General features: G+C 47.1%; 1 protein-coding gene across 1 annotated transcript in view; it reads right to left on the bottom strand.

The window, feature by feature from the left end:
- Positions 1-1,686: 1,686 nt before the first annotated feature.
- Positions 1,687-12,385, bottom strand: part of LOC149360638 (endothelin-converting enzyme homolog) — a 40,745-nt gene continuing 30,046 nt past the window's right edge. The window contains exons 4-5 of the mRNA XM_089572424.1: positions 9,916-10,887; positions 1,687-5,282 (exon numbers count right to left, since the gene is read on the bottom strand). Coding sequence (XP_089428550.1) covers positions 4,649-5,282; positions 9,916-10,887 — 1,606 coding nt within the window. The 3' untranslated portion in view covers positions 1,687-4,648. The remainder of the gene's footprint in view (positions 5,283-9,915; positions 10,888-12,385) is intronic.

Below are 12,385 nucleotides of genomic sequence, written 5' to 3'. Positions count from 1 at the left end.
TGAAAGCATTTGACTCAGTGGAAGTCTCAGTAGTATTTGCACGAATAGTGGTATCAGTGAGTAAAGAGATATCTAAAGCGACTGCACCGCTACCATAGCCCTCCATAAAGACACCGATAACATTCCAATAAGGATGGGTGTCAGGCACGGAGACCCAACTTTGTCAATGCTATTCATCACCTCTATGCAGGAGGTGTTTCGAGGCATGTATTGGAAATAGTTGGGGCTAAGTGTTTTTGGAGGACACCTAGATAATCTGCGATTCCCTGATGATATTGCCGTGCAAAGTCACTCGGGAGATGGAGTGCGAAGCATGACCATGAGTTAGACAGGCAGAGCAGAATGGTGGAACTAAAAATTAATACGCAGAGAAGCAGAGAAATGTTGAACAATCTCGCAAGGAAACAGCAGTTCTCAGTTGATAGAGAGGTGCTGAAAGGGGTAAGAGGGTACCTCTACTTAGGTCAGGTCGTGACCGCTGATCCGGATCATGAGAGGGAAATGACTGAAATAATAAGAATACGGTGGAGCGCATATGGAAGACTATCTAAGCTCATGTATAGCAAGAACAGGCACTCTCAGGTCATCAATAGAGAAATGTACAACAGATGTATCTACCAGTACTCACCTAAAGGGCAGAAACGTGGAGGCTAACGAAAAGGGTTCAGCTTAAGTTAAGGACAACGCAGCGAGTTATGGAAAGAGGTGTAACTATAGGTGTAACGCTAAGAGACCGGAAGCGGACCGAGTAGGTGAGGGAAGAAAAGCGGGTTAATGACGTCCTGGTCGAATTCGAGAGGAGGAAATGGGCTTGGGCAAAGCATGTAATGCAAAGGAGAGATAACCACTGGTGCGTAATGGTAACGAAGTGGATTCGAACACAAGGAATGCGTAGCAGGGTTGGCGGAAGGTTAGGTGGGCGAATGAGATTCAGAAGTTTGTGGGGATACGGTGGCCACAGCTGTAAAAGCAGATGTTAATAGGAGAGACATGGGAGAAGCTTTTGCGCTGCAGTAGTAGTATTCGGGCTGATGATTAAGACGATTAACACGTGAGTAACGGAAAAGTTCTAGGCAGAATTCCAGAATTCCAGGCAGAAGACATACGCCAGTCAGCAATTCACGCAGAAGAGGTTGCCAACGCTTTGGCAGCCTCTGACACCTCCTCCAAATACATAATCACCGACTCACGAGGGGCTTGTCGAAACGTCACGCAAGGGTGGGTTACTCCCCTAGCTTATCGTATTTACCAAAATTGTAGCCGAGACTCGGATCCCGCGCACCGATCTATCGTTTGGGCTCCAGGTCACCAAGGCGTCCACGGAAATGAGGCAGCCGACGCCGCCGCCCGCGCGCTCTCTCTCCGGGCATTTCCCACGGCACCCGACGCCGACCAGGACTTCCATTTCAATCCGATTTACACTTTTAAGGAAATATGCGATTATTAGAAATCCACTCACCAAACTCTTCCCAGCCCATGCAAAGGGCTGGGGAAGGTCAACGAGCGGGTACTCCTGCGCCTGCTCACCAACACGATGTTGTGCCCGGCAATTCTAAAGCATTTCGATCCTAAATTTGACGGGCGGTGCTCACACTGTGGGGAGGTGTTTGACACCTACCACATGGTGTGGGCCTGCCAGCAGAACCCATCCCTACCCCCTATCCCGAACCCCACCCGAGAGGACTGGGAGGCGACCCTGTCCGGTTGCTGCACCCTCGAGGCCCAAAGGGCCTTAACGCAGCGCGCCCGGGCTGCGGCAAACGCCAATGGTGTGCCTGACTAGGCATCCCACCTAGTGGTTGTAAGGGCGTGACCCTTCAGGTCACGACCCCCAACACCTCTCTCTATGATTAATAAATGTTTTCACCACCACCACCCACATACGCTAGCAGATTTCTCTGGAAGGTACCTAGTGGTGGTGCCACAGTTGTTCGTCGAATATGATATGAACTGCCATTTGCCTAAGGCATATTTTGACTGCAGCACTGCACTTTTTCGTGGTGAGCTGATGTTTATTCTGCGACCATTCAAAGCGAGCTTGACTGTACTTCGTTTGCTAGCATGAGAACAAAGATACAGAGAGTAAATGAGTCCAGTCGAGGAGGACTCCGCACTATGGAGCTGAATTGGCATCCATTACCGACTATTCAAAATATGTAGTTAGAAATATTTTTAAACTTTAGTGTCAACGTACGGACTTAGGCCGCCAAAACTCAGAAAAAAAGCGTTACTGATGGCAAGCCGATGAGTGCAGAATGGCATGACGGATAGTGATAGAATGACTAAATGGCTGCGGTCCTAGCGCGATCGCTTCTCATCACGGCACGGCCCGTTTCGTCTTCTAGTCCGTGACAAAACCCCCAGCCACAGAACGATCGGCCCGATCGCGGACTAGAATGGCGTTGACGATATGAAGAGCGGAATGACAGTGAGCATGGAGAATGGTTGTACAGAGAAGGTGAAGGGCTTGCCATTACGGTAGATGAAAGGATGATCAATCGGTTGCTGGCCCACGAAGCAGCCAACATGGAGGCGCATGGACGCACCGCACGGCATGGTCATTAGGCTGTGCGGTCACGTGTGGGCTGCATTTTAGGCTTAATGCGGCTATAAGGTCTCGTCGGTGTGTCGACTGCAGTTCATCGTATAGTGTGTTCGGTATGATGGGCAGTGGTGGAACGAAAGGCAAGTCAGTTCTGGTTGGGCAGGCTAGAGCATAGCCTGGCTGCGCGGACCAGGAACACGTGACCACAGACCAATGCAAAACAAAGAAGCTCTATGGCCAGGATGATGAGGTTGCCTCGCACCGCACACTAAATATAAAAGGAGCCGCCGCGGTGGCTCAGCGGTTATGGTGCTCGGCTGCTGACCCAAAAGACGCGGGTTCGATCCCGGCCGCGGCGGCTAGAATTTCTTTGGAGGAGAAATTCTCGAGGCCCGTGTACTGTGCGATGTCAGTGCACGTTAAAGAACCCCAGGTGGTCGAAATTTCCGGAGCCCTCCACTACGACGTCTCTCATAGCCTTAGTCGCTTTGGGACGTTAAACCCTACAAACCAAACCAAACCAAACCAAACCAAACTAAAGGTAAAGGAACGCCAAGCCGATGAGCACAGAACGAGATAACCGAAGGCGATTATATGACTAATTGACGCCTGCCAACAAGAGCGCATCCCCACCCGCCCTCACCACAAGCTTCTTCATCTAGCCGCGAACAATATATTGGTGTTGAATCCGTTATAACGGAAGCAGGTCTTGCAGCACACACACACAAAAATAATTATCGCAAGTGTAACACAGCACAAAAACTTTAGATTCTACCAGAGATCTGCACTTCGAGCACACGGCAAAGTGAGAACTTATTACTAGTGCTGTCGACGACACGTCACGAACAAACACCGACAAAATATGATCAAAGAGCACCGGAAGGAGAAGTAGTGAAATTTCAAAAACTGAAAATTACGCTTTGCTGTGCCGACAGACCATAAGACCATGTAGCAAGCATGTTGGTTCCATTTCCTGCTATATGCAAACCATATACGCACTGTGTCTTTCATACCCAAAGAGACCAAATGGCTACTGGGCACTAATATTCAAGTTAATTTTTCGTGGACCAACGTATGAGTTTAGTATATGTTGTGATTGCATGCTGCATTGTGTACGCTGTTAATTTATTTGTTTACTTTTACACCGCCAATGCCTTATCCTTTCGGTACTAATGATGTCAGATGTTATTTTGAGTATTCCTAATGGACAGTAGGATGCTGAAATGAAAAGTGGTAGTGTTTGGTGTAATTGTCAATGCATTCTAAGGATGCGAAAGTGCGCAACAATGAGGAAGCAGAAATGGGCACATAATGGGGACACACTGTGAGCTTGTTTCCGTCTCGATATGTACACTTATCTTTGACCGCTTTTTCTTCCCTACAGTGGCCAGAAATGAAGAAAATCAGGAGTGGACACCCGTGGACTAATTTAGTCCCTAATCTACCCATTATTGCTCTGCTCGCTCTCGTCTGCAACGTTCGCGAAACAAAAATGGAGCAAGAAATGAAAACCCGGGAGACACTTACGGTCCATCTTTATGCTATGCCGCCGGGCTCACGACCTTACGGGAAGCGGTTCGAATCCCAGCTCGACTATTCTTTTCTTTTAATCACAACTGCTTTTCTTTTTCAGAGGCACCACGTAACGGTAGTGGATTGAAGATGCGACACTGTAGACCAATGAGGAATTGTGTAGTGATGTCATCACTCTTGTACAGTGCGACCGTCGTGAGCGGTTTCAGTTACACTCAAGAGGCTATGTAGTTGTGTCGCCACAACCCTTTCGATCAACCCTCATTTTCTCGATACGCAAGCGCACGGTAGTTTTTATGCTGACCGGTAGCCCTATCGCGTTAAAAAAAACCATCATTCTATCAAAATTCTCCCTTGATGGAGCAGTTTCTTAGCCATTTGCAATATCACAATAAGCAACGCGAATGACCACGCGTCAATAATTGGGAACACCAGCGAGTTTGCACTCTCCACACAAACCTTTATGAAAAACTGCAGTTAATATTGCGTCAACTATTTCTAATACCGGTGAGGGTCCAAACATTCGACTACATACGCGCCGAAAGAACACTGGTTTTTTAAGGCGATAATCTAGAGGACACACTTATCCTTAGGGTTCATCGGCGCGTTCTGTGGACACCTAAACGCCACTGCGAAATTGCGGCTATTGCGTGCCGCTCCATTGCACACGGCCTCTGCTGTGGCGGCCTCCTTGTCGGAGCTGCAAAGAGTGAAGCAGCTGGCCACAAACAGCAGCTGGTCCTCGCTGAAGCGCTCGAGGCCTCTCAGGCGCTGTTTCTCCAGGGCCCTGCCTCCATGGGTGAGAGCAATGTAGAACGCGTAGTGAGCTCGATGCAACGCGTATGCTTGCGCCAGGCTTGCGTTGGAGAAGCAGCTCGTCTTGGGTGGTGTGAACTGTTGCCACGCGTTGGCCAGGTCTAGAACCCTGCCGACCACCTGGCGGCCCAGCACGGAGCCCAAGGCTCCGAGCTTCCACAGTGCCGGTGCACCGGTCACGTACAGAGGTACCGTGGCGGCGCCCAGTGGCACGAACAGTGAGTCGGCCTCGAGTGCGAACGAAGGCTCGGTAGCGATTTGTGGCACGTGCCAGCCTTCGCCGTATAGTGCGACCGCCCTCCCCAGCTTCTGGTAGTGGATCGAGCTGCCCTCTCTGAGTAACACCAGCGTCATGTTCAGGCAGTCACCCTCGAAGTCCGGTATGTGCCTGGACAGTGGCGGCAGGATGGCAGGAGTGAGGACATTGTGCGAGCATATTGCACTCCTCAGAGAAAGTTGGATGAGCACAAAATAGCAGTCACAGACCGAATTGTTAATCTCAAACAAAAATAGTGCAACAATTAAGGCAGTTATTTAAACCCAAAAAGTGCGGTAAGGCAGAAGTACCAAAGGAGGCGCTCGACAAAGATCACGACGTCACATTTTAAAGTCTACATTTATAGAAGCCCACCCAAGGAAAGGGTAACGGGAGGTTCATTCAGGCACATATTTCTAATAAGCCAGAAATACAGAGGAATTCTGAACACAACCAATTTTGATCGGTGAAACCGTTCATGAACGCAATGTTTTCATATAATGAAAGGTTTCACTGTAGCGGTAAGTATGTCCGCAGATCACAGGACGGCAGTGTTTTATTTTTCTTCTATTAGCGTTTTTGCTACCATCAAAAGCGTTCCCCATTGGTGTTCTGTGGCAGTCTTAACTATTCGATGTGATAGATAGAAACAATTTAAAAGAAACTTTTTTGTCGATATCACATTAATGAATCATTACCTTCGATATTTCTATAAAAAGTTCATACAATTTCCCAATTTTCAAAATTTTTGTACGAGTATGTTCAACACGAACCACTGAAACTGCTACCACTGTAGTGATTGCTGGCGTCTTCGATATATTGCTTTGAAGGGCCCACTTCCAGGAAGCTTTTTTCACTTTGTAAAGTATTTTCTTACATTGAACTCGTTTTCGAAAATTTCAGTGAGTCTCATCGACAGCGTAATGAAACTGAGACATCTTTAATTGTATATATTTGTAGGAACGCCACATGAGCCAAGGAGTATTTTGTAACACTCGGACGTCAATGATGTGGTGTACGTCTTCCACTGTGGGCGAACACCGACCTTGCCAGATACCCGTCTGATACCTCGTGTAAGTTCATCGTGCTCTGCATGCTGTAGGTGCGGGGTTCGATCCCCAGAGCCGCCGGGTACCCACCGGTGACACAATGGGAAGAAGCTTTCCAGGGTGTGGTGTTCGGCATATTTAGAGTGAAATGCTTAGGAAAGGGGCCTTTGACCGCACCTTGAGAGCTTGAGTGAAAGAAAATAACTGGCGCCATGACGCTCTCTTCTCCAGAGATTCCCTTGCGCCATAAAAATCTAACACCAAATTTATAACGCAGTTCTAAACTGCGCAGATTTTTTATTGCGAAAGCAATACTGCTCGAGGTTTCCGCTTTAGGCCGTCGTCCCGGAGAATCCACCATTGACCTTTACCGCGTGACCTATGTGTGACGTCATACCAGCTGTGTAAAAGCGGGGCCCCAACTCGGCTCGTCGCGATCGTCCCAGTGAATCCTCCATGCCGCAGCTGCCCGCCGCTGCCGCGAGGGGCGCTCGCTGTACGTGACGTCATGCCAGCTGTGGAAAACCGCCTCCCCCCCCCCCCCCAACTCGGCTCGTCGCGACCGTCCCAGCGAATCCTCGACGCGCCGCTGCCGTGGGGGAGGCGCTCGCTATACGTGACCAGCCAAACCAGGCGCAGCCAGGGCTATTGTTTTCGCAACTTACCGGGCTTAACCAAGCTAAGCCTCTGCCATTTTTTTTCAAAGCGCCTCATTTCTCCTTCCTATGTGTCCTCACAAGTCAGCGAGCAATGACTGCGTTCCAAGTGATTAATCTATTCAATAACTGAAGAGGAATAGGGCCTTTTTCTGCTGGTGTTCAATTATATAACTGTGTACATGAACTTCCTTCTCCCGGCGGCCAAACAATTGGCAATGTACACCGCTTTATTCTGAGATAATTTGTGAATTTGATTAATGTATATGCTGCTTCTTGTATCTGTTTGAGCAAATATGAGTCATAAGACGCTGCTGCATATTTACGAATGTACACAAATCCGTAGGACAGAAAGGAGAAAGGTAATACACAATGATCTGCTAGACCTTCGGCTAGAGACTTTTTTCCGCACCTCCGTGCGAATACCCACACTTCTTATATCAATTTGCAATAACTCTGAGAAAATGAACTTCGCCTGAGCAATGAGTCTCGTCTGTCGGGCTCTTCTAATGCGTCTTGTACAGCTGTGAACAAAACGTGCGCATTGCGTTGTCTCCCCTGAACACCGGAGTAACGGTTTATAAAAAAGTACAACACGGAGAATATAAGCTAGCTGTACATGAATATCTTTGGCAATGGGCAGAAAACTGCGTTTACACGACTGAATGATGATGCACAAAGAACAAGCAACTTTTGCGTGAACAAGTTATTGTGAAATCTTCGCACGAGTTTCTTGAGCGTTAGAACAGCCCATTGCCCCACACCAATAAAAAAAACTAGCAAGGAAGTGGCTGTAGCTTTTTAATTATTGGACTGATATTTTGAGGAGAAGGTTTTTGAAAGCAATAGGAAGAAAATTGCTTGTATGAACGGCGACATATTACATAAGTTCCGAATAAAGTAAATCCTATAATGCCATACTGTTTTATCGCATATATAAGTGAAAGCAATGAATGTTTTAACTGCGTAGTGGCGAAGAAAGTGACAGTGAGCTTTAGAGGCAATTGTCGTTTGCAGCACCATTTTATGCTGACTTGCGAGCATTAATGACGGCGGAAATAACGAGAGTGTATTGTGATATGTATAACACATATATGCGCAATATGATAGCAGTTTCATTCAACTTAATATTCGTTTTCCTGCTTTTACAATTTGCGAGTGCATGAGTCGTCAATAAAACACTCTTCTCCCCAAAATTCTATAGTAAACGCGGTGCATGATTAGTATGAAGTACACGATAGGAGGACAGTCGTCTTAAGCCGGTAGTATTAAGCTGCAGGCCGCACCGAGTCAACTAGCACTTCTGTGTTGAAATCTCAGAATTACCCATTTTTTTCAGCGCGAAGAGTTCAGGCCAATAAACAACCCCTTTGTGAGGTTCATCTGGCCGCCTATTAACGCTGTCTGCGCTGCAGCTTCGCTCCCCAGTAGCTTCCGAACTGCTTACACCTAGCACAATTTACAGAACTTTAACTTCTTTCACTGCCTAATTACTAGCTAAAATTCAGTCCGGAATGTGTTGTGACAGAGAAAGTTCGAGCGTCGTTACTTCAGGCCATGCAGGGCGCTTACGCATTTCGTAGAACTGCACAAATGTCTTATTAACAACTGAAAAGCACTTTTTCAGCGGCCACTAAGCATTCCCCAAACAGAGTGTGCGTCCTTCAACGAACACTATGCCTTCATGCACACTGCTTTCGTATCAAGAGCACACTTTTAGAAGCTGTAATCATCTCTCCTAAGTACAACAGCGATAACGCCTTGGAACGAGAAACAGGTGCTATCGGGAACAAAAGCCCGCAGGACGTTCTAGCGCCGACCAAAGCGCAGAGCTTTGTTATCCGTGCGTTGTTGAGATCAAAGTTGTGGGCATAAAAGTTAAATTTGGGTTCTTTAAGATGCAATATAAAATAAGGCAGTCGTCGGCATATGGAAAAGCCATACATAAAAATTTTCAGCCACGCATCCTGGAGAATTGTGTCCCCGCTAGCATGGAACCAGTGACAAAAGCATAGCGCCGCTGGCTCATTTAATGAGGCGTTAATTCTTATACGTATTACTTCTTTTTTTTAAAAAAAAATTCATGGCATTTTCTTTAGACCGCCACCTGCTCTGTGAATATGCGCCATTTCGTGCGATCCGGCCTGTTTATTCGCAAAGGATTGCAAGAAGCGGAGCAAAATCTCTCGGTTCCAACTCCAATGAGGTGTGATGCTTACCTACCTACAAATTTAAGAGTATTGACCTAAAAATGACACGCGGAGAATCGCAATCTAAAGGGTTCTACACTGTGCAACCTATGCGAAGTTGATATCGTTGGTGAATATTTTTTCACAAGGATGTTAAAAATAATGCTGATTTTTTTATGAGCCAAAAAAGAAACAAAAAAGGAAGAACGATGAAAAAAGGAAAACAAGTAAGAAAGAAGGAATTAAACCGCGAAAGAAACTGAGAAAGTGAGGAATCAATGAGCACGCTGAATAATGTAAATATCGCATTTGAAGCCCGTGCTGAAGGACTACCGCCCTGCATTCTGATAACTTTATGCAAAGTTAATTCTTGTGCGTTTCTCCTTTTCGCGGTTTCAGCAAACAATCAAACGGGAGCGATCAGTTACCTCAGTTATGTTCAGAGCAAAGGCTGCAGACACTGTTGTTGAATGTAAGAATCTAATGTAGAGTAAGCTGCGTCCACAACTGCATGTAATTTTTACTGCTACCGCACTCCACGTGACTTGCACACGCACTCCGTGGTACGAGTCCGCATCATGAAGCAATACCAGTTCGGTGCTGCCCCATGCGTAAGCATGCAGTCACTCAGCGGTTTGCCGCAATGTGTTTTAGTGCATCAAGGCGGCGTCTTCAGCAATAGAGTGCGACAGTATTGCGGTCACCTCCGGGGGGCTTTAAATCTCATTTCGCGTGACTGTACCGGTTGCGACTAAAATATTAATTTCAATTAGTCACACTAAAATTGGAGGGAAAAAGGTTACAACAAAGCCCTCATGAAAGGTACCCACATCCCTTCAGAGCATTTCCAACACAAATTAGTCGCTCTTACCTGTACAGCCGGTCGACTTGAACGTCGAGGTGCGAGAAGTCAGGATAGAGAACGTGTGACTTGATCTTCCTCATCAGCCTAGACGCTGTCTTGCGAAAGCTGGCACTAAGATAGGAGCTGCTACTGAGTCCTTCCCTGAGGCTCTGCACCAGGTGGCCGACATACCGCTGGAGGTCTTCCCGCGAGTGTCCCGGCTGTTGTTGGTGGATGTAAGGTGCAGCGACCGCCATGGGCATGTGTTCTTGCAGTCTGTCCAGGGCGCTGGTGGTTAACGAGTCCGACACCAGATCCACGTCGCCACCCACAGCTTGTGCGAGCGCGAGCCCAGCTCGGCTGCAGGCCATTGGTGCCAGCTGACGAACCAGGCGCCAACCCAGAAATGCGTGCATGGCCACACCATCTTCAAGGACGCCAGTTACTGCTTTAAAGGTGCGGTTACTGACGGAGATGTAGTCCTTAGCTGCTAGTCCGTAGCCAAGCTCGGCAGTTACCACCTCTTTAAAAAGCGTCCAGTTATAGCCAGAGAATATGTAGTTGGCTTTATCAAAGGTCAGCAAGGTGTCTTCGTCGTGTTCAAGCTTGGTATCATTGATGAAAGTGCTCAACTTCTCTTCCTGCGACTGCACCATTTGCGCCAGGAATGTGTAGTCCACAGAAGCCGAGCCTATCATCAGTGCCAGGTTGGCAACGGCGCTGCTCAGCTGCGTGGCATTTAGCATGGGCTGAGGATGCGGTAGCAAGGAGCCTATGCGCAGCACAAGTCGACGCCCAAGCTTTACACTTGCCGCGGAAACACCTCCAACGTAGAGCAGGTCAGTGCCGTGCCGCATCCGCAGCTTGGTGAGAGCTGTGATGGCAGACACGTTGCCCAGCGTGAGTGACTGTTCTTTCGAGAAGGGCCACGTGATATTCACTTCAGCAAGCAGAGAAACCACGGCCTTGAGCTGGCAGCTGTCATCGAATATTTGGTACCTGGTATAGAAACAAGCAAAGTTGTGAGCTTCAGTTTTCCCATGTTCGGGGCTGAAAGTTCATTCTCACGAACTTATAATCTCACAAGCGTGTATAGCCCATTGCTTGTGCGCTTTAGGGTAAGATGTTTTGCAACGCTATATACCCACCAATTCTTGACAAAAACATTTTTGAACGGGAACAAGTGTATGGACGCAGTTTCCTTATATATTGCAAGATTTCACTCTAACAATCAAAATATCCACAGATCTCTCGTCAGCAGACTTGCTTTTTTGTTTGCTAATATCGTATTTGTTATCGTCAAAAGCATTTATTATTGGTTTGAAAGCAATCTCCACTGCTCGATGCGATCAACGTAAAAACTGTAAAAGATATATTTTGCTGCATTATTTGTTGCCGATTTTACTGCAAAATTATATAGCAGTACCTAACAATTTTCTAACATTCGAAACTTTCATCCGCACATATTGGGCATGATTAGAGCCAAAAGATATTCAGTGCTCTCGCATCTATCAAAAGACACTCTGTACACATGCGTGCATGTCATAACGCGCTGCGCATAACACCACAACAGAGGCATTATGATCAGCCACCAGCTACTTCGCAGATATCAGGAAACCTGTGTCGCGGTTTCGAGTGAACGCTGGTAGAGACCATGCTAGAAACTTGATCACTCACAGCACCCTCACACTGCGTGGTTTAAAGACGGGGCACAAAATACGCAGGACCCATTACATTGGCAGCCGCCTGCAATCGCCGCTGGTCGTCGGTGTACTTTCCCATACCGCCACAGCCGCCCTCCCCCTCTCCCTCCGAAAATTAAAAGATCACGTGAGATCAACGCTACTGATGCATACCAATTGCTTTAGCATGTGGCCTTAGATTTCGTGAGCGTTCCGTGTTCGCCAACTCAATTCGCTCACAGTACTGTCATTTTAGAGTAGATGTTGCCCTTCTGCGGTCGTTCAGGCCTTCCGCATTTCCGTATGACTCTTTCCATGCCCGTCAGTAGCGGCGGAGGTTCAATGAGTTAAATGTGGCTCAATACAAATATCTCGGGGCATGCGTAATGATCAGTCTGTTATTGCAAAGGGGCGAAAAGATGCCGGGGTAATGAAACATAGGCAAGCACGGGGTACACAGAAAAAAAAAACTTAGAGATAAGGGCGGCAACCCGCATTGAGAGAATACGAAGGCATTGATGCCTCCATGGTACTCGTCTTTCTCTGCCTCTCTTTGATATTCGTGTCACCATGGCAACCGCGTTGTGTAATCGCCACCATATTTACGTAAAATCATTTCATTTTTTATGCGTCCTCGCTTTAATTTTGCTTAATTAACCATATTACTCCCCAATGTTTTTCTTAATTAGCATCGCACTGGCCTTCATTAGCGCATGAATGCGCAATTTTGGTGTCATTTGTTGCGATTGATTAATCATCTCATAGGTTATATGATCAATTTAAATCACTTTGTTTTACATTGTCTCTTAATTACT

The sequence above is a fragment of the Amblyomma mixtum genome, chromosome 2 (assembly GCF_055824585.1).
Source record: "Amblyomma mixtum isolate Tamu chromosome 2, ASM5582458v1, whole genome shotgun sequence".
Taxonomy (NCBI): Eukaryota; Metazoa; Arthropoda; class Arachnida; order Ixodida; family Ixodidae; genus Amblyomma; species Amblyomma mixtum.
Note: the sequence above shows the minus strand (reverse complement) of the source record. Positions and strands in the feature narration are given on the sequence as shown.